The sequence below is a fragment of the Denticeps clupeoides genome, chromosome 12, assembly GCF_900700375.1.
Source record: "Denticeps clupeoides chromosome 12, fDenClu1.1, whole genome shotgun sequence".
NCBI lineage: Eukaryota > Metazoa > Chordata > Actinopteri > Clupeiformes > Denticipitidae > Denticeps > Denticeps clupeoides.
This window is the reverse complement of record NC_041718.1, coordinates 12,825,082-12,847,545: the sequence shown is the minus strand read 5'-3', so window position 1 is coordinate 12,847,545 and position 22,464 is coordinate 12,825,082. Positions and strand designations below refer to the sequence as shown.

At 44.7% G+C, this 22,464-nt stretch overlaps 1 protein-coding gene across 2 annotated transcripts in view; it reads right to left on the bottom strand.

Annotated features, from left to right (window-relative positions):
- Positions 1–9,677: 9,677 nt before the first annotated feature.
- LOC114800709 (potassium voltage-gated channel subfamily D member 3-like) overlaps positions 9,678–22,464 on the bottom strand; it is a 45,995-nt gene continuing 33,208 nt past the window's right edge. For both annotated transcript variants that reach the window (XM_028998415.1, XM_028998414.1), the window contains exons 3-7: positions 18,653–18,815; positions 14,267–14,368; positions 11,287–11,379; positions 10,761–11,017; positions 9,678–10,348 (exon numbers count right to left, since the gene is read on the bottom strand). In XM_028998415.1, coding sequence (XP_028854248.1) covers positions 10,153–10,348; positions 10,761–11,017; positions 11,287–11,379; positions 14,267–14,368; positions 18,653–18,815 — 811 coding nt within the window. In that variant the 3' untranslated portion in view covers positions 9,678–10,152. The remainder of the gene's footprint in view (positions 10,349–10,760; positions 11,018–11,286; positions 11,380–14,266; positions 14,369–18,652; positions 18,816–22,464) is intronic.

Genomic DNA, 22,464 nt, shown 5'->3' with positions numbered 1-22,464 from the left:
TCTCTCTATTCTGTTTTTTCCAGCTGGGCCCTTGTTTCCGGTCCTGCCAGCGATGCCGACCTGCTGTGAAGAACATCTGCCCTCACACTCGAGCGTGTTAAACTGATATGGGAACTGCAGTGAGCTTCTGTGTAATCTTTCTTATCGCCATGCCTTTAGGTCTGTCAGCACTGTTTGATGAATAGCAGATGATGGAGGAAGTCGCACAGAATGGGATTTGACTGGTGAAAAAGTATCCATATTGTGTGACCCAAACCAGACATGATAAACGGAGAGGGGCTTTCATCACAGGGAAAGGTAGCCTGGGATTTGCTCCACTTCTAAAGTCCATCTTAATAATCTACTGGCCTTCAGAGAAATATTTTCTTTTTCATCATAAAAAAAAAAATCATAATTTGAGAGAACTCTGGCTACACTGAATTGTTATATTCTTACATTCTGTGGTAAAATTCAAGTGACAATAGTAATGGGAATCTGCGTTTCACATTTTTCAACACAAAATCTTAGATATTTTGCTTGGAACAATATGAGCATGCTTTGTAGATTGTGTCTGTCATAGTTACTGAAAAATTAACTCAAATGTTCTTCAGTGTTGCATCAATGTCAAATAATTATGATACATTTGTGATTTTTGGATAAGTTTGGAAGACTTCAGCGTTGACTGCCAAGACAGTGTTTTGGACAAAGTTCAGAAAGTTTTGTAACTTTGTTCCTAATGTGAAGGAAAATACTGCATAATGCTTGACATTTAAAGCGCAAGCAGAACTGATGTAGAAAGTTAATAAACATGTGTCCCTTAAATAAATCCTTGCCTTTTATTACACTACAATCTTTGGTGATAAGTGCAATAAATCCATGAAACAGATGAATGGGACTACTGAATAATGTGTAACAAGTAAGACATCCAAACTCCAATGTCCTACAAAAAGCACTCACGTTTTTTCACCACATGACTCTCTTGTGGAGCAATCATCATTGTTCTTGAATTTAATTGCTTGTGAGAGGCATTTGGGGTTTGTCTTTGTGTTAAAATGCAATATCACCAAGAATCTGTCCACCTCATTATAGTACAGGCAGGAGTGTGATTCGTTGCTCTGAAGGCAGACCTTCTCAGGGCAGTTTTAAAATTGCATCATGCCAATCGAGACACAACAAGACCACGAGCAGTGAATCTGACGGGGAGATGGATTGGTACTTTTCTTTTGAAGGACCTGACCTTAGTCCTGGTTTGGCTCTGTAGTGGAGTGTAAACCATCCCCACCTTTATATTAGCCTTCAAAACAGAGGACAGGCAAACCCCCTGCCCTGGCCTGGAGGATCAGGTGACCCTCTGTTACCTTTGAAATCTGTGTTGCAATCAAATAACCCAAGATCAGTTAAGACGAAGAGGGGTGGGCACAATGACCCTATTATTCTTTCTGTGAACAACAGGACCCCCAGGAACCCCAGACGTCACAATGGCATTGGTGCACCGAGTGCATACAGTTCAGTTTTATACAGTGATCAGATTTTATTTTCATAAGTACAAAAGACGCACTATTGCATTTCACAGAATATCTTTTGTTTGGTATGAAATCATTGGCCTGCCTAATGACTTTCATTAATCACCAAGGCAGGAAAGGGTGATCTTTCACTTAAACGTAATGAGCGGTCTTCAGGGCTGCAAATGTTTCAGCTCAGCCGACTTATTTCACCGCCAAAATTTCAGACCCCAAAAGTCTGAAAAAATCCAAAAATCATTTTCACTTGAATAACAATATTTGCTCTCCTCAATTATTCACAAAGAGTTCATGAAAGATTAAAAGTTCAAGCATGATGCCACGGGAGAAGAGTTAGAACAAATGAGAAGCTGCACAGCAACATCACCACCTAGAGTTGTGAGATATTACTGCAAAACTGCTGCTGAGGGCTGGCTGGAGAGTTTTACTATGAACTATGAAAAGACAGATTTGTCTACTGTAGCAGAACTTTAGATAAAATCATTTTAAAAATAAATAATGCTGCCCATTATCTTGTGTATTAGTCTTTTGTTGGCAGGCTTAACGTCACATGCCTGAAAGTATTTGGAAAGTAATCCATTTGAAGTGAAATTGAAGTAATTTTCATTGTACACACAGCGAAATGTGTCCTTTGCATTTAACCCATCACCTTAGTGAGCAGTGGGCAGGCACCCAGGGTGCAGTGTCTGGGGACAGTACTTTGCTCAGTGGCACCTCAGTGACATTCAAACCTTCCGAATTGGGTCCATATCACTGCCATCCACTGCCCCAAGTTTCAGCAAATTAACGGATGAACCATTCAATATTCATTGTCCCAGAAATTATTTGATAGTTTATTAATTAATCAATTAATTAATCAACCGTATCTACTGAAAGGTATAATTATCAAAATAAAATAATTATTAGATACAAAGAAATATATACAAAACAAGAGATATACTTACATAACTTTCAGCCCAGTAATTCATTCAACGCCTATAAATGATCAGTTTTAAGACCCCATTTTACATTTGATTTACCTTAGTTACATGTTATTTAATATGTCTTTGACCTTCATTTTGTTGCATTGATGTTTTCATGTAGCCCTCATCCACAAATATTTACACAATTAATTACTGTTTGGTTACTTAATTTTTAATAGCCTTCATGTCTACCTTTGACATACTCACTTTGTTTAAACAGCTGTAATGTCTGCATTTTCCATTATAAAACATTATCTGCAGCCAGTCACAGAGACTAATTCATTTTTAGAAAACCACTGAATTATTAAAAGTTTCCTTTGCACACAATCTGTTGATTAAATCATTAAATCAACCCTTTTCTAATGGAAAAATATCCTAAAGCATTTACAGTGGGTCTACGGCAACTCTTATAGAGAATTTGTTTCAACATCTGATAAATATGGTTTGATGTTGTCAGGATTGCCTGCAGCTGGGCTTCACACCTGAATCCAATCCTGACGCCCCATAAATGCCGGAAGTTTCCGCCCGTTCTGGGTCTCTGGCATTTTCGTGGACTCTGCACGAACTTGACCTGGTTTTGTTTTCTATGTGTTTTGAGTTCTGGCAATCGTGACAGAATGCCAGAGACCCACCCAAAAGCGCAGAGGTAGAAAACAGAGGAGAAGAAACGCCGCGAAGGACGCAGCCCGGCGCGGCGAACGCGGACGCCAGGGGAGAGACGCGCCGCCCGTTCTGGTGGAGCGTTTTCTCCCCGAGAAGCCGTGGTACGCGGCGCCGTGTGATGACGTCACCCCCGGGAAACTCCGCGAAACCCGGAAGCGACAACGTCGGCGGGTTAGTGGGCGGAGCGAGGACGTTGGCGTCGGCAGCAGCGAGGAAGTGACGTGGGCAGCGAGCGCAGAAGATGCGACCCCCACGATCTTCGCCATGTCGAGCCAAGAACTCTGCGCTCTGCTGGCAAGGCTCCCCGTGGACTGGGACGACGACGAGAGCACGGGAGACGAGAGTTGGGCTCCGCCCATCGCACCAGTCTGCGATCGTCGCAAGGTCCGTGGGGACCCACGTCACTTCCAGGGGGGTGAGAAGCGGCAACAACGGCGGCGTTCCTCCAGCGAGGAGGTGGGCAGCCTCCAGCCCGAATGGCCAGAGTACTGCCCATGGGAGCTTATCGCGCCATGGGTCCAGGATGTCCGCAGGGTGGACGACCCTTGGAGTCACCGGTGGGAGGACACGGATGACGAAAGCGATGATGACGTGGATTTTCGGTGGGCGGTTGTTGCCGGGATGGCTCCGCCCAGCGTGCGCGTCCGAGATCATCGCGGCATCCGTGATGACCCATGTGACTTCCGGGGGTACGAGGTGGACACGGACGACGACCAGGATGACGCCGTTTGGGCAGTCGGTGCCGGGATGGCTCCGCCCATCGCGCCCATCCAGGATCGTCACGAGGTCCGTGGAGACCCACGTCCCTCCCAGCAGTGTGAGGAAAGCTGGTGGAAGAGGGTGACGGGATGTCGCCAGCCAGCAACTGCGCTGCCGGGACTGCCTCGCAGGGAATCCTCCATTCCTGCTCCAGTCGCCGACCCGCCTTCCCTCTGCCCGGACGTTCCCCAGCGAAATGGCAGCGCAGCACCAGCGCCCACACCTGCTGGAGAAGACGTCCACCCCCCTCCACACCACACACCTACCACCATCTCCAGCGACGTGCCCAGCCCCATGTGGGACAGCCCAATTGTCCCAGGACCCTTCAGTGGGGCAGCAGACACTGATAAGACCACCACCATCCTCTCGTGTCTGCTTGGGTCAGCATGGGGCTGGAGCGCAGCCCTCTGGCAACAGGGAGAGACAGACAGCAGTTTTCGGGACTTCCAGCAGAGACTGAGGGCGGAGTTTGATCGGCCAGAGCCTGAGCCCGGGATCGAACTCTGCCCCTCCACCACGTCCAGCGCCAGTCAGGATCCGGGGCAAGAAGACCAAGCACTGACGGGCGATGAGAAGGTCGCACCTCCCGAGATCCTGGCTGTGCCCCCTGAGGAGGTCCTGGAGAGCCCAGAGAGGGAGCCAGACGACCCTCTCTTCTGTCTGTCTCTGTCTGTGTGTGTCTGTGTGGCATATGTGTCCGTATGTCGCCCCCACTTCCCCTCTTTGTGTCCACCAGATGGCGACCCAGCCGCGGAGCCGAACCCCAGGGAGGAGGTTCCTGACCCGAATGTGCTGGTCCAAGGCGAGGTGGACAAGCCCCAAGGTACCCCTAAGTCCAGCCGGGGGGGGTGCTCCCCCAAAGAAATTTTTGGGGGGGTGCAGTTTGGGTTGGGGACTCCTCCTGAGGGGAGGGGAGGTGGGGAAGCGATGGAGCTGGGTCCTCCGGTAGCCAGTGAGGAGGGCGGGCCAGGCATGGGCCTGCGTCTGCCTCCAGAGGGGTGGAGCGCCATAGAGCCCCCGGGTAGGCATGAGGACCCAGCTGGGACAGGCAGGAAGAGGGCCTGCTTGTCCCAACGGACGCAGAAGGGGCTAGCCGGATGGTCTGGCAATGCCCCCCCCCTTGGCACCAGGGCCGGGCAGCGAGAGGGGCTGCATAGTCCCAGAAGGCACCAGCCTGGGGTGCCTGGAACAGTCGCCGGAGGCTCTGGGACAATCTCCCTGCGCGGTGCAGGGGGTGACACAAGACGTGTCAGAGGGAACATGTGGAGACAGGGCCCACACGTACCCAGATGGATCGGCCCTGATTATTGTGTGCAGGTACGGGAGGTCCGGGGCCGCCATGCGGGACCACGCCGGGGAGCCAGGCCGAGGGTCCGGGGCCGCCAAGCGGGACCACGCCGGGGAGCCAGGCCGAGGGTCCGGGGCCGCCAAGCGGGACCACGCCGGGGAGCCAGGCCGAGGGTCCGGGGCCGCCACGCCTGACCACGCCGGGGAGCCAGGCCGAGGACCGGGGCCGCCACGCCTGACCACGCCGGGGGGCCAGGCCGAGGGACCGGGGCCGCCCACGCCTGACCACGCCGGGGAGCCAGCCCGAGGGACCGGGGCCGCCACGCCTGACCACGCCGGGGAGCCAGCCCGAGGGACCGGGGCCGCCACGCCTGACCACGCCGGGGAGCCAGCCCGAGGGACCGGGGCCGCCACGCCTGACCACGCCGGGGAGCCAGCCCGAGGGACCGGGGCCGCCACGCCTGACCACGCCGGGGAGCCAGCCCGAGGGACCGGGGCCGCCACGCCTGACCACGCCGGGGAGCCAGCCCGAGGGGCCGGGGCCGCCCCGCCTGACCACGCCGGGGAGCCTGCCCGAGGGACCGGGGCCGCCACGCCTGACCACGCCGGGGAGCCAGCCCGAGGGACCGGGTCCTCCAAGGGGAGGATACAGCAGGGCAGGAGCCCTGTGGTTGCCGCCGTCCGCCCCGCCGCCTCCACTGATGGTACTGTTGGGGCTCCGAGAACGTAGCCCTTGGAGGGGGGGCTCTGTCAGGATTGCCTGCAGCTGGGCTCCACACCTGAATCCAATCCTGACGCCCCATAAATGCCGGAAGTTTCCACCCGTTCTGGGTCTCTGGCATTTTCGTGGACTCTGCACGAACTTGACCTGGTTTTGTTTTCTATGTGTTTTGAGTTCTGGCAATCGCCACACGCCTACGGGTTAGTTTCAGTTCCTTATTTAAGTTAAATCGTTTTCGGCCACCGCGCCATTGTTTATTTGTATTTCTTTATTGTTTATTTGTTAATAAAAACCCCTTCCCAACATGTCAGACCTCTGCGCTTCCTTCCCCCGTAAGTCCGTAGTCGTGACAGATGTCTTGAATTTGCATGTAAAACATGCGTTCCACACAGTGTAAATGCTAATTAGGATTTGTTTTATTTGACATTTCGAATACCGCGTTTTAGCATTACTAAAATTATCGTTCCCCTGCTGTGACATTTGTCAAATTCTGTTTTATCTACTTGTTCATTTAGATCCAGTATTACATTAGAGCATCAGTTTATTGTCATGCATAAATACAATGTAGTTACTGAACAGGGTCTTGGCCCTCCTTGTGTTTGGTCTACAGCCAACTGAGCAGGACAGGTAATGCATGAATCACTTGTCTTTTACAACGATCAACTTTACATCTGCTATAGGTTTTGTATTCAAAACGGGTAAACAGAGAATATAAGAGAGAATCCAGATGGAAGTCTTCTAACGAGCGGATACGTTCCACACTTTCAATTAAAACACACACCCTGCTTCACATCTAAAAGAAGAAGAAAAAAAGAGGACACACAAAATGAACTTTTTGAATCCATGCAGAACCACCCACGGGGTCCCCTTTGTAAGCATGATGCATTTGCAGTCTGCTTTGATGTATAAAAATGGCCTCAAAAGCCTTTAGCTCAGGCATATTGTGTTTCAACAATCTGGAGTAAATTTGTATATACAGAAAATTTTGTACTGTATGTCAGTCTTTGTGATGCTAATCCAACTCAGTAACTTTGTAAAGGATGCCATTGATGGAATACTAAAATATTATACTCAAATATTGTTCATGTTATTTTAGAGATTTTGTATTGAAATTAGTCATTTTCATTCAGCTGAATGTAGAGTGGAATAAGTTCCTTTGCAAAAAAACAAGAGGGTGATATAAAGGGTCATGAACTAATATTTTGCTCTCAAGAACTGTTGCATCCCATCTAGTTGTGCTACCTTATATGTCACTGAAATAAAATGTAAGTTTAAGTTCAAGGAACACATGATCTTGATGTGCATGTCGTCTCTACAAGGTGTACTCAAAGCAATTATGGGCAGGAGCCATACTGGTGTATATATTGCACATAAATTACATGTCTCTTTGAAGGTCTTCCTTGTAAAAAAAATCTCTCATCACAGGACACTTCTTTTCTCCTGAGAACAATTATGCCTAAATGCCAAGAAGCAACCAGTTCATGAAAATTCCTTTAATGCAAGATGATTCAGATGCGATTCTGACCCTGGAGATACAATAGATGATCAAAACAATTTGTCTTTCAAACTTTATACCCAAGGTATTCTAAAATATACCAGAAGTACATGATTGTTAACATTTAATCATAGCACAAAGTCAACACAGCAGTAATGAATCCTCACCTGGTATAATGAGATGAAACACTTTGGAACACAACATTGAATTGAGACATGGCAATGACAGAAATGACATAAGCAGATTGGCCAGGTCTATGTTTGAAAGAATAGATCTTAATGTGCCATTTTATCAAATACTGGGACAAGTCATAAAACAAAATCAGCATCTGATAAAAATGTGCTCACCAGACAGAACATCGTTGGTTATCACAAGACTAAAACCACCCCTTTCTATAAAACTGGTCATGCTTCTCTTCACACTAATAATTTTGAATGGTAAAAAAAAGCCATAATCCCATTCATATCATATCTTGGTGTCACCTTACTGCAAACTCAGTAAACAAAATATGTCTATATTTTAGCAAGCTAAACAATGACAGGTTCTTGTAAAGTTGGATGAAATGACATCCTTTCAAATATGGTGCAAATTACACCTTCAGCAATGAAGACATTATGTGAGAAGACCTATAAAGATTAATTTTCCACAGCGCGATTAGCAAGTGTTTTGCAGTTCATTTCAGCAAGGTTAATGTTGCAAGGCAGCTGTTCATAGATGATGTGAAAAAATACATTAACTTTCTTTTAATCTGCTGATGATGTCAAAATGAAGGGCACATTTTAAGTGTTCTTTTAGTAGACCAGCGCTCTCTAAACCACACCCCAGTGTCAAAACAATGAACATTGAGTCATTTCAATAACACTCTCAGGTGAAATACGAATGTAGCCTTTGTCTGGAAAAGCTCCTATTATACACTGCTCAAAAAAAGACATAAGACAAAAATAAGACATCCTAGATCTGAATGAATGATGATTGTGCAGAACAAAATCACACAAATCACACAAATTATGGATGGAAATCAAATTTTTTAACCCATGGAGGTCTGGATTTGGAGTCACTCTTTATAAATACACACTACAGGCTGATCCAACTTTGATGTAATGTCCTTAAAACAAGTCAAAACAATGCTCAGTAGTGTGTGTGGCCTCCACATGCCTGTATGACCTCCCTACAATGCCACCTGCGCATGATGATGTGGAGGATGGTCTCCAGAGGGCTCTCCTCCCAGACCTGGACTAAAGCATCCGCCAACTCCTGGACAGTCTGTGGTGCAACGTGGCGTTGGTGGATGGAGCAAGACATGATGTCCCAGATGTGCTCTATTGGATTCAGGTCTGGGGAACGGGTGACCCAGTTCATAGCATCAATGCCTTCGTCTGGCAGGACCTCCTGACACACTCCATCTACATGACGTCTAGCATTGTCTTGCATTAGGAGGACCCCATGGCCAACCGCAACAGAGTATAGCACATGGAGGGCTGTGCGGCGCCCAAAGAAATGCCACCCCACACCATTTCTGACCCACTGCCAAACCGGTCATGCTGGGGGATGTTGCAGGCAGCAGAATGATCTCCACAGCATCTCCAGACTTTGTCACATGAGCTCAGTTTGAACCTGCTGTGAAGAGCACAGAACGCCAGTGGCAAATTTGCCAATATTGGTGAAAAAGAAAGTGAAGAGAATTGTCACAAGTGACTGTCATTATAAAACACAGCACAGCATACAGTGCACACAACGAATTGTGACCTCTGCTTTTAACCCATCACCCTCGATAAGCAGTGGGCAGCGGCACCAGTGGCGGCTTGGCGGTTCGGGACTGGAACTGGTAACCTTCAGATAACGGGTCCGTTTCCTTACTTATTGACTTATTGTTCACATCTCATAATGTATCCAGTGCAATGTAAACATAAAATATGTAATTAAAAAAACATCACAAATGAACAGAATTCAGACAAAATATAGAACAGTCGACAGTCACACTCAAATTCTCACCTCTAACAAACATAGAAATGCAAAGTCTATTCCAATCCGTTTTTTTTTTTTTTTTCTTTTTTACAAAAACACAACGCATAGGACACGTAATGTAGAGCTCCATCGCTTTTTGTGCCGAACAGATGATCAACACAGACAATGCTGAAAGACTAATTATTAATTTTTTTGGATGACATAATATTTAACAAAGTGCTGTGAAGCTTTTACCCAAACACTGTTTAATTTTATGTTGTATGCATGAGAGAGAGAGAGAGATAGAAACTGAAGCCGAAAAAAGATTAACAGTAAAGTTTCATCTGAATGTAAAAAAGTGATAAATTCGGTGCTCTCATAGCTGCCTTCACAGCTCCTCATACATTCAGGTTTTTTTTTTTAGTATTTATATGTCATGGTGAATATAAACAGTACATGTGAATAAACAGCACTAAACATTTATCATTGGTGTCATTTACGTAATGAAATAAATTCTCCCAATAATGCATGTGCACATTCCCCTGGCACTGACATCTGGGATAATCCAGCAAATGAAGATGGGTGGAAAATGGGCCAAATCACAATGTTTCAGTCCATTCTGTTCCCTCTATTAAATACATCCGATGCTGATGTCCCACATGAGTTGAGCATCATTAATAAAGTTCCTGAAGCTTCTTTCTTCCTGTCCTTTCTCCCCATGGATTCATGGTTCAAATGCAGGGCGCCCCCTAGTTGCTATGTGCTGTTTGGTCAGATGGGCTTCCATTGTTTCTACCAACCATGCTGCAGGCAGTCCGATTCTCACAGAGCAGACACCTTGACTATATTAGAGCTGGCTGTCGTCTGGATGCTGGGCCTGACATTAGAAGACCTGTGTCCATCACCTTCGGCTGTCACTGAGGGGTTCGTCTGGAAACTAATTACTGCCGCAGTGGTCTGCCGCTCCTTGGCGTGGATCCGGCCCACCTCGTTGGCCTGCATGTTGAGACTGGAACGGCTAGAGTGAGAACACAAGATCGAAGATTCAAATCTATTTTACCAGCCAATTAAATTATTTTCCACTTATATTTTGATAAAGCAACTAGCCATGAGATGCTATGGGTTAAAGAGATATCATTTACAGCATTTATCAGACACTCATATAAAGAGCGACTTACAATCAGTCCCCCAGGAGCTTCTGAGGTTTAAAGGTCTTGCTCAGGGACACAATGGTAGTAAGTGGGGTTTGAACCTGTGCCTTTGTGGTCTTCTGGTTTATAGGCAAGCCACTAGGTGGTAACTACCAAAGTACCAATTGTCAATATTGCATACAAATTTCACAAATTACTCCTTCTATTAACCGCTGCCACTGACCTACATGCTTCCTCAATTCTGTAATCCCACATATGGTAATTGCATGCCTCCCTGACCTGACAACGCGGGTCTGTGGGTCTGGGCAGTGCATGTGGATGGTGCTGAGCTCCTGCAGGCCCTGGGTGTGTGACAGGGTGTGGAGGGCTGGCATGCTGGAGTTGGGCAGGGGAAGGCTCTTTCTGGTGCGGCGGGAGCAGCAGGTCCCCGTCAGCCCCTCCTGGCTAGAGATGGAAGGGGTCCGGGAGGGGTAGCTCTGTAGGGCGCTCTCCAGACAGTTCTGCTCATAAATCTGCTCGTCCACGAACTCGTGGGCCTTAGAAAAGTCAGAGAGAGAGAGAGTGAGAGACTTCATATCAGCAATGCATTTTCAGTCAAGGGCTTATTTTGACATACTGTGATTATTCATCCCTGTTTGCCGGTTCCCCTTTGAGAGCAGCACTGTTCAACAATCAGACTTACTCTATGATCTTATTACAGATGTAGTTTACATCTGTCTGATAAACTCTGGGCTAAAGGCTTAGCATGAAAGCCTCTGTTTGAATGCAGCAGCTGAATATGCAGAACCGTTTTCTGTAGACTCACTGTGGTTTTCTCCAGACAGTGCAATAGGTGGTGGTGCTGACTCTCTAATAAGGAGCAAGTCTTGTTCAGGTGCAGCTGATCCCCTTCTGAGCCCTGAATAACGAACACAAACGCCACATTTTCACTTTCAGCTCAGTACATACAACTGTATATTTTGTCATTTGCACTTAAATTTACAACCTTACCATTGCCGTATTATCTTGTATACCATATCTTATCCGCCTATCTATTGATCAATCTAGCTATACAATGACTTTCACACTTGTTGCATCACTCGATGATAATAATTTTGATAATTGCTTCCCCTTCATTTCACCTCTACTATGACGTGCATGACATGTTATATATTCACATACCACATATTTGTATGAGATTAATAAATAGCCTAAAATGAAATTTTCTGCTACATTCTTTCTTGTGTCAAAAAAACATTCCAGCTGGCGGTGCTCCAGGAAGAACACAGTTCTACAATCCTACGGTGTGACATGCGAAGAAAACACCATGGCATGTTGGTTCATTTCATGCTATTCCATGGGTGACTGTTAAACAGCAGATAAAAAGCAACAAACAAATGGAGTTTATGAACCCATTGTGAATTGGTGATGCATAAGAGTGGAACCAAGGTTACTGCAGTGAACCACAATACAAATCGCTCAGTACAAAAAGGCACTGTGGAGCTCCTCCTAAATAAAATATTGAGATCCCAGCACAAAAGCTCCCTCTCAAATGGCCTTGATAATAGGCACCACTGAAGTAATTCTAATGACGGCTAATTGAATGTATTATTCTCAGGTTTGTGTCAGAAGCCCTTAAATGTGCTGTGACTTTCATAGAGGGAGTAAATGAACAGGACAAAAAGAAAGTCAATTCCGAGTACTCCCCCCCCCCACAAAACAACTGGGGACTTTTAAAATTTCTCAGCACTTCTAATTAAAATGAAGAGCAAGCACGCTGTGTCCTGATTTCATTATCTTTACCTTAGTCTTCACCCTTGATGAGCGCACAATAGACTGAACCAAAATGGTGTCAATACCGCTGAGATTTAGCCAGCAGTCTCTGTCAACGTCAGGTGAAGATTTGAATGAAAACTAACAGTGTTTAGTACATTTGCCCTTGGTAACCGAAGAGCTCTAGGTTCAACTCCTGGGAGCTCACCAAACATAACAATCTCCCTGTGCTCATGTGGGTATTTCCTGTGTCCTCGGGCATCTTGCCACAGTCCAAACATCCACTGCCTTGTTTAAGCCCATTTTTTTTTAAATACTGGACTGGTGGCTATTGAACATGGCCTTCTCGACTGGTCTGCAACTTGATCAGATATGTGTTAAATGCACTGCGATCTAACAACTTGGGAAGTCTGAACATAGCATGAGGTGAACTGCTGCTCTCAAAATTGTCTCTAGACTGCATGTGATCTACCTTTGCCCTTAGACTACACGGACAGCTCCAAGTCCCCATCACTGAATTGACAAGCTGTCATAATAAATGGATGGATGACATTTTTGTTTCAGGGTTCTCCTTTAAAACCCATTTAAAGGGTTTCTGTGAAATGTTTTTCCCAAGTTTATTCCCTTTTGCTACCCTAACCCCAAATGTACTACTGCCACTGAATATCACTCGTAACCCTTTTAGCATCAGGCCTACTATTGCCATTCTTTAAAGTCTGCCATTCTTTAAAGTCTTTAAAGGCATTTTCTGACACTTATTTTTAGTTTCTCGTTGCTTTATCATGTCTCCAGTGACTGGTCTAACTGTTATGAGGACAGTTGGGAAACATTTTCAATTTATTATAACCATTAGCCAAGCACATCCTCTGGTTACATGTAAACCTCGTGCCAACACTACATCCTGCAGCACCTCGATTGCGAGGAATGTATTCTTCTTCTCCAAACTCACAGATAGTAAGTGGGATTTGAACCTGGATCTTCTGGATTCATAGGCAAGTGTGTTACCCACTAGGCTACTACAACCCACCACTTAAATCCCTCGAAATTTCAGACAATACTACAGTCATTGGACTAATCCAAGCAGTTGAACGGCTGGAGCTTTAGCACAGTCAGAACAAATGTGGAAGTATGGTAAACATTAACTGCAGAGTCATCTCATTTGTCCTGTGCAAATCCACTATGGTCTGTAATAGCAAACTCCAAAAACAGCTCAGGAACAGACTGCAGCAAACATTAAGTACTGCAGAAAAATAATTTTTACTCCACTGTCCACCCTCCAGGAAATTAGGAGATCATCAAAGACAGTCATTACAGGTCCCTCACAACCTCAACACAACCTCTTTTCAAATCCATGCACTCCGGCAGGTGCTACTGAACAAGGCACAGCCAAACAATCGGAGATGAGAGAGTCTCATCAGCTCAGTCAGATCAATGGTATTCTCTTTTTTCTGGACATTTATTATGCCCTGTATCACTTTCCATAACGCACCCAGGGTGGGGCACAAGCCCTCTGCATGGCTCACATACTATTCAGTCACACCTATGGACCATGTAGAGTTGCATAGTGTGCATGCCTTTGGATGAAGGGAGGAATCCAGAGAACACCCAATATGAATAATTTGTAATTAATCATATTGGGAACAAGTTAAGGATAATCCTGAATGTAAACCACACTTCTAATTTAAACCATTTTAGGCTATTTTACTGTTTCTTCTTATCTGTATATTTATGGTAGATTGATAATATGTTCTTTGACTGTGCTTTATGGTCGGAAAAAACGTTCTGGTGCTGGTGGACCCAAGTGAACTTCACCTCAAAGATTTATTAAAACAAGAACTTTCTTACATCTTACACACACACTCTCACAATTAAAATCGTAATTTTTGGTTAATGGATCAGCTTTCACGTTTGCTTAGTGGCATTGTTTTTAACAAGTCCAGCTTGGATAGGTGGGGGTAATTTAAACAAGCTAGACAAATTCTGGACATACCAACAGCCAAAGGTATGAGAGAAAACCCACAGCTTGGCCTTACCGTCAGATCCAGCAGCTCATTCATGAGGCCGTTGTGCTTGCTCTGAAGGTAGGCGTTGGAGCTTCCCTTCTTGGCTATTCTTATCCGAGTCATTCTGGATTTCTGTGTGGGCAGAGGTTAAAGCGTCAGGCAAGGAGTAGGAAGAGTAATGTTTTGCCTAATGTGCCTTAATTCCCACTTCTCCCATCCAAGGGCAACCACTGACTTACGCCCTGTGCCACAAATGGCTTTTAGATGTGCTGAGACATTGACAATTGTACTTAGAGCATAAAAAATAAATCTGAACTGCAACCTCTCATGAAAGGTGACACGTACTGTTCAGACTGTCAAGTCGAAGCAATTTAGAAACATCACAGCATGTTCGAAATATGCATTGATAAAACTGCATTAGAAAAGCACATGGGCCCGAATCACAGTTGAACCCAGTGTAGTTTACACTAAAACTGGAATAAATCCATACCTAATGTCAGTCAACAAAAACAAATCATTCACTCAAGTAGCTTATTCCAGCACATGCTTGTGTTAGATGTCTGACGGTTTATCATTCACAGCATGTATCCATCTATTTCAAAACTTAATGATGCCTGCTGGCAAAGTTCAGAAGTGATCACGTCCCATAAAAAAACAAACAAACAATCAAACAAAAAAAAAGTTTAAAAGTATTTCCTATCAAGTGTGATCTCTGAAGAAAGTCAAGTAACATTAAATCAATTGTCCCAATATTCATGAATTGTTTTTATAATTTTTATTGATTTCAAAGAATGATTACATTTTTTTTGAGAGTATATTAGTTTTTGTACCTGCATCACTGACTGATAGAAACTACACCACTGCGGGGTAACATAGTGAGGGGTAAACCATTATATGTTAGGTCTGTGTTAGGTCTGTGTGTCTATGTAATTAAACCAGATAGTTTTGTTAAAATGTGCCCTTATATGTTTGCTTAATAGGTCAGTAAGATTTTTTTAATTAGTATTTATTTTTAGAGTTTTCTTTAGTGTTTCCTTATTTTTAGATTGATTAGGTTTGACAATGATGGATTGTAATGATATTTTTTGTGTAATAAATCAGCTTTTTTTACAAAATGTCTTCATCGCAGACTCCTGGGTCCCTCACACATAACAATATTCATCATTTGGTTTCAGCAGTCTTTCCATAAAACATTTTTCTGCTTGTCAGTTAATACACTGCCCCACCTTCTACTGCACTGTGAGTTAGGCAGGCCCTGAAACATCACCTCCTGCTGTACAGCCACCAAAGGTCATCTTTAATGGGAAAGGACACTGAAATTTCTCACAGTCCTTTCTCTGCACTTTTATATCCAGTTTGACAGTTTTACTTGTATCTGGACTGAGTCCCTGTTTGCAGTTCTGGCTTGGCTCCTGTAGCAATGTGACCCCTGGACACACCATGTTTGGTGTAGAACAGGCTGATAATCCCTCACCCCTCTGCTCCAATAAACCTAAAAAGTAATTAAACTTGTTTTGGTACAAATAACAAGCTGGACTCAAACTTTTCACTGCCAGCAACAGCAAGTATGAGAGAATGATGAGAGAAAACTAGTACTTTGGTCAAGCAGATTGAGCCAATATATGGTCTGTTCTGTTGAGATTGGAAGAAAGCTGGCTCCATCACCCCCACCTAATATACTGAATGTGGACTATAATGAAAGATGCATGAAAGATGTGGTTAAGCAGGCCTCCCACCTCTCCCAAACGTTATGAGAGTCTTCCTTGTGGCCACAACTTAAACAATACTTTTAAGATAAGGTTGTCAGCTATGGGTGGTCAGTTAGCCATGAAGGGTTCCCTCTCCCTGGGTCATCACAACTACTGATGCCTACTTTCCCTTCTGTGCAAAAAATGCCTTCTCCCCTCTTCAGTCCTTAACCTCTTTACTGTGTGTTCTTACAACTCCTGGTCATGGTGTATGGGTGAAGGATGGATAAGGTGCCAAAGCTTGGCATTTGATTAACAAGTACATTTATTAAACAGAAATTAAAACAGTTCAAAGGCCAAAATGACAGAAGAACAAAGACAAAAAAAAAACATGTGACTGCTGTCTGGAACCACATTAATGTGCAAACATATTAAACTGAAGACACATCAAGGCAGGCACTGGCACTGCTTCCTGCATACACACCTATAAAGGGTCCTGATAAGCCTGATTATTGGATCCTGCTGTCGCAGCTGCCGCTTGATCGATTAGGACCCAATGATCAGGCTAACCGGTGACAGCCGGGTGAGCCCAGCATCGCCTGGATGTGACACTCCTAACATGTCAGTGGTTGATAATAGTTCATTATTTGTCATTGAATTTGATTAAATTCATTTATTTGTTTAAGGGAAGGGGAAGGTAATCACAGATGAGTCTCAGCAGAGGGGGTGAACCCTGTAAGATTACTCATTTAACATTTCAGAGCTGTGGAATAAACAAGGTTGCTCCTGATCTGATCAATTCACATTAACAAACAGAAATCGAAATGTCCACGATTTAAACAGCAACATTTGGACAAATAACCCCAGAGCATTACAAGCTCCCACATGAGCTGTTACTCCTGTGGGTGAAGGTTACTGTGGAGGACGTTGCTGTCCAGCTTCCCATTGAGCGTTTGGTGAGTAAAAAAGTAAAGTAAAAAGTAAAGTGAAGTGATTGTCACATGTGATACACAGCAGCACAGCACACGGTGCACACAGTGAAATTTGTCCTCTGCATTTAACCCATCACCCTGAGTGAGCAGTGGGCAGCCGTGACAGGCGCCCGGGGAGCAGTGTGTGGGGACGGTGCTTTGCTCAGTGGCACCTCAGTGGCACCTTGGCGGATCGGGAATCGAACCGGCGACCTTCTGATTACGGGGCTGCTTCCTTAACCACTAGGCCACCACTGCCCGCATGAGTCCACACGCTATGTGCTATGAAAAGAACACCATAAAGAGCAGGCATTTCCCATGATGCTCTTCCCCTACCCTGCTCTATGGCTCCAAACTACTTTGATCAGCCCAACAGGAAAGGTCAGCACTATCAGGGCTGTGAATGCACCAAGTGAGAGGGGAGTTAAAGACCCAAAAACGTTTTCGTGTGGACTCATGAGCTCTGCAAACCGCAGAATATTTAATAAAATTAAGCAGCGATTCAACAAACTACCTTGTTTACAGCTGTAATTATTCCATTAATAAAATGTTGTGGGCATGGGAGAGCAAGCAGTCAAGAGGATGTCAAGCTAGGTGGAGGTAACAGAGTTATTTATTCATTATTCTATTATTTAAATGAGCAGGTAGGCGTATAAAGCACTGTGCTGTTTTGTTTGTACACTGCCTATTTTCAATATGGATAATCTTGTTCTGTGTGACATTTCTCTTCAAAACACAGATGTTCTGTGTTGGCTCTACTGCAGTGACTGGGCTGTTTTATAACTGAATAAAATATCATATATATAAAACTCCCATATTTTGTCACCTTTAGCTGCAATAAATGCTTTACATCTTATGGGAAAGTAGATAAATATGGATCTGGAGCACTTTTGGCTGTTGATGATCCAACAATAACCCAGACGGCAGATGCACACTGTGTATTTTACTTGTTCAGACAAGCTTTGAACTTTGCTAGAATACAAATGAATAGGGGAGCAGTAATGGTGCACCAGCATTCTTCATGATAAGTCCTGACAGCCAGACAGCTGCTTTTTTTATATTTTATTTTACTTGCTGTGCTTTCATATGGAGATTGTTTCTTGCAGCTTTATGCAAGGTTGCACAGAATCTGTTAGGGTTTGTCTTAATAGAGATCTTCTAAGGAACATTCGGCTTCACCTCTTGACCACGTGTGGTTAACACAACGCATCCTTTGGCAAATGAAGCCTTTATTCACCTTTATCTGAGACACTGTCATTGAGCTAATGATGTTTCACATGATAGGGTGGCTGTCCTTGCAGAGACGGGGCACTGGCACAAAGACATTCGCCCGGCGGGGGTATTGCATGTCAGCCTCATCTCTGCAGTATGGGCCAGGCGTTTGTCAGTGTGTGCACACACACCAACATCAATAACGTTCACACGTAACTGTACACGTCACGTTATATTCTTTGTTATACACTAGCGTGCAAATGTTAAACATCATTTAGAAATTCTTTTTTGATTGAGAAGCAATAGAAAGACATGCAATGGGTGAAAACTCCAGTCCAGACATTGTTCATGTTGTAAATGACTCTGGTAGCTGGAAATGGCTGTTAGTGAATGTTATATCTGCGTACATGTAGAGATGAATACTCTCATAGCGGTCACAGACACACACACACTTTTTTTTTTAAAAACCCAACACACTCAGATATAACCAATTACACATGACCTTGGCTTCCTATGAGCGTCTGAGGGCAGAACTTGAGCTGTACCTTCTGAGCGCGCCGCTTGTCTGCTCTCTGGTTCTGGTGATAGATCCGGCTAAAGTTGGACACAATGACCGGCACGGGCAAGGCGATGACCAGCACCCCACTCAGGGAACAGATGGAGCCGAAAATCTTCCCTGCAATCGTCTTTGGCACCATGTCTCCATAGCTGAATAGAGGCACAGAGAGATTTGAAAAACATGACAACATGAAAAAATTGCCAGAAAATGGACAAAGGCAAGGGAAAGAACGGGGTGAGATGGACTATTCGATAAAAATCAAAGCACAAGTCATTGTATTTTTCCAGTCCGGGGGCATCTTTTAACACACTCTTTCAATTCGTCCACTCTTTTGTTTGTTGCAATGCAATAACCTGCTGCCTATCCAACTGCTCTGTACGGCCATAATTCAATTACAGAGGAAAGGTCTGTGAAAGACTCCCTAACCGGTGGGAGAAAGGGAGTGGGCAGAGCGACTATCTGTCCTGCTCAGGCAGAACGGATCAAAGTCTGCCCTGGAGCTCTCATAGCAAACCCTGTCCCCAGGACATCAGCCGCAGCCTGGGCCCTGTGCAGAGAGGAGATGCCAAGAGGCAGTAAATGTCCAGAAGGCTAAGTAACCTGAAACAATCCATTTTCAAGTGAAATATAATTATTTAAATAACCACATAATGACAAGTGGGGTGGAAAAATGAGGGAGAAATGAACTACAAATTCATGAGTGACTTTGTATAGTGAGAGAGCTGTGTGGTTGTCAGTAGTGATGGTGAGATGAAGCCTCACGAGGCATTGAACCACTTGAGCCAAAAGGTAAATTTCTCAGAGCTTCATGTACACACGACACCACCTACTGGTCAGGTGTATAATTTCACAAAATGTGTGACCAGTCACGGCTAAAACACGTTTTTATACGTTGGCTTTTGACTGCATATATTTGTGTGCCTGTTATTGTTGATTATTTTTCATTATCATTTATCTTATACTCAGTCATTTTTAAACACTTTGGTCAACTGCTGTTGTGCTTTAGAAATAAACTGACTTGGCTTGACAAATTGCACTATAGAATAATCATATGTGTAGAATAAAATACAGAAATGTTTCAGAAAATGGTAGTATCATATGATGTGGCAAGTTGTGTATGCTTGTGTAGGTTGCACAGTGTACAGAACAGGGGAGATGTTATTCATTTTTATTCAGAAATAAGTTTCTCAACAGTTCTAGGGGCTGTTGTCTAGGGACTTTAAACGATTCCTTTTTTGGCACAGCAGGGTGTAACAGTGCTAGAGAAAGCCATGGCCAAAAGCAGTAAGTGTCGGTTGGATGCATCATGTCAAGAAAACATTGGGCAAATTTTCACATGCTCTCAACCTTTAACTGTATTCAATTAATCTTTAATGTCACTGTGTATTTTTTCCTCCTCTTTTCCCACGTGATTCCGTTTTCTCAGGTCCTCCTGATGTGATGTGTATATGTTTGCTGGTACTTGTGAGAAGTGACATGGTGTATTGCAACAGCAATAAAGGACTTTGGCATTCACTGGTTTGGTTTTAGTTGTTAAAGATCAAGGTCACTGCTCTACAGCAGCTTGTCCTATAGAGCACCAACTGAATCCGGTGCATTCTGTGATCCTGAGCTGGCTGTGGGTGGTAATAGCCTAGTTGGTAACGCACTCACTTGTGAACCAGACACTTAAAACTAAGCATGAAAATTTACGAAAAGTTACGTTGCTCTGGATAAGGTCATCTGCTAAATGCTGTAACTTAAAAGTTAATATAACTTTATTATAAAAATAATAAAACAGCCTAGCATAGACATAGCATAAGATTTACCTTTACAGCCTTTATCAGACGGCCTTATCCAGAGCAACTTACAATCAGTAGTTACGGTGGCAGCCCCCCCCCCCCTAGAGACACTCAGGGTTAAGTGTCTTGCTCAGGGACACAATGGTAGTAAGTGGGATTTAAACCTGGGTATTCTGGTTCATAGTGTGTTACCCATTAGGCTACTACCACCATGATAAGATAAAACCTTTCTGTTCCCAAACATAGGATCATCTGACATACCGCACTCAGTTCATATACATTAGATGAGTGTAGGGGTGTGATCCCTCTACTTGGTGTTCTGGCTGTCTCAGACCTCAGACAAAATCAAACAGATGTCTAAAGATGATGTCTGGTAGGTCACCATTTACAGATCCCTGGAACACATGAGCATTCTGCCACGATACATGATCCGTCAACAAAACTCCATCTCTGCTGCGATAAAGCCACACCGCCTTCACGCTCGCTGCACTAAAGTAATGGTATCCTATTACTGAGCCAGGAGCTGTCTGCATTTCCAAATCTTCCAGATTATTTGCAAGAGAGGACAGCGTGGTGTGACAGTTCTGTTGCTGATTAATTATGGATTTGCCCGACTGATCCTGTGCCTGGGCACAGAGAATTAAAGGGCAGCACCAGAGAAGCTGAAAAGATGCTGCTGCATCCTGTTTAAAAAGATACATTTAAAAAATGAACCCATCAATTTTAAGTGGACATGTCACAGGTCCTTTTTGTAGGAGAATGACAGCGTTTTTTTGGATGCACCGATATGAACACAGGACGAAATGAGAAGTGCCAGTGACTCCAAAGCTGTGTGCTGCATTTCAATGAAATTAAAATGCCAGCGCGCCGCCTTTAAGGATACTCGGGCTTCAAAGTGCCACTCGAAAATGCGTTGACATTCAGAGCCGACTCCAAAACAGCCCAGATAATGCTTTTAAAGTGCGCTCGCCATTGATTTTCTGCGCAGTGAGCGAAGTGGTTCTGTGACGACAGGTAGACCACATGCTGTTGACTTCAAGGTCCATGGGAGTGTTTAAGGGAAAGGGCTTACAAACTCCACCACCCTCCACATCCTGTCACTGTTTCACATAGACACTTTGAAAAATGGCCTTGTGCAACACCCTACCGTTAGATCCACCGTTCCAGGCACAGCGGTCGCTGATGGTGACACTTTTATTTCCACCAACAGTTGCCAACAATCTAGATTGATGAAGTAGATGAAAAATATAATAACCCCCCCTCAAAAAAAAAAAAAAAGACTACAGCGAAGTTAGGCGGTAATAGAATAAAAGGAACTCCTGCTCATCCTGTTGTGCCACAAACCAAGTGAGATCCAACATGAAAAACCAACCAATTTCACAATCAAATGACCGCAGCCGGCAGAGCTCGGTTTCTCCACCCGAGGACCGGTATCGCGCTCGCTGCAGTGTGGGAAGCCCCAGGCGCTGCTGTAATTGTTTACCTAAATGCAAATGAGTGACCTTGGCGCATGCTCCACATCCACAAGCCGAAGGACAAAAGGAGAGCGTGAAATCTCTTTCCGCTCCCCTTCCTCCCGCCCCGCGGTCTTCCTGCCCTGCCTCGGAAGCACCGGGGCAGGTGCGCTGGGGCCTTTTGGGCTGCCAAAAAAGGAAGTGTCGCACACTCACAGTATAGCTCGTGCCGCCTGTCATGATATTAATGATGACATCCCCTCGGCCTCTGTCCCTCAGACATATGGGCTGGTGCCGTGGAGACCCGAGTCTGTGAAAAATGGCATTCGGCGCATTGAGTTTTTTTGCCTGCGGTTTATAATAATAATAAGTCTTTGGCAGTTACAGTTCCCTGATGGGAGACCCTAAAACTTCAGCCGAAGAAGAAGAAGAATTGGCCCGGAGGGTCAGAAATACGGCCATTCCAAGGGTGATTCATGGAAATATATTACAATTAGATATGTTAAGTAAATCAGCTCCAGTTTCAAAATGGAGTAATGCAAATATCATGCAAATTAAATGGT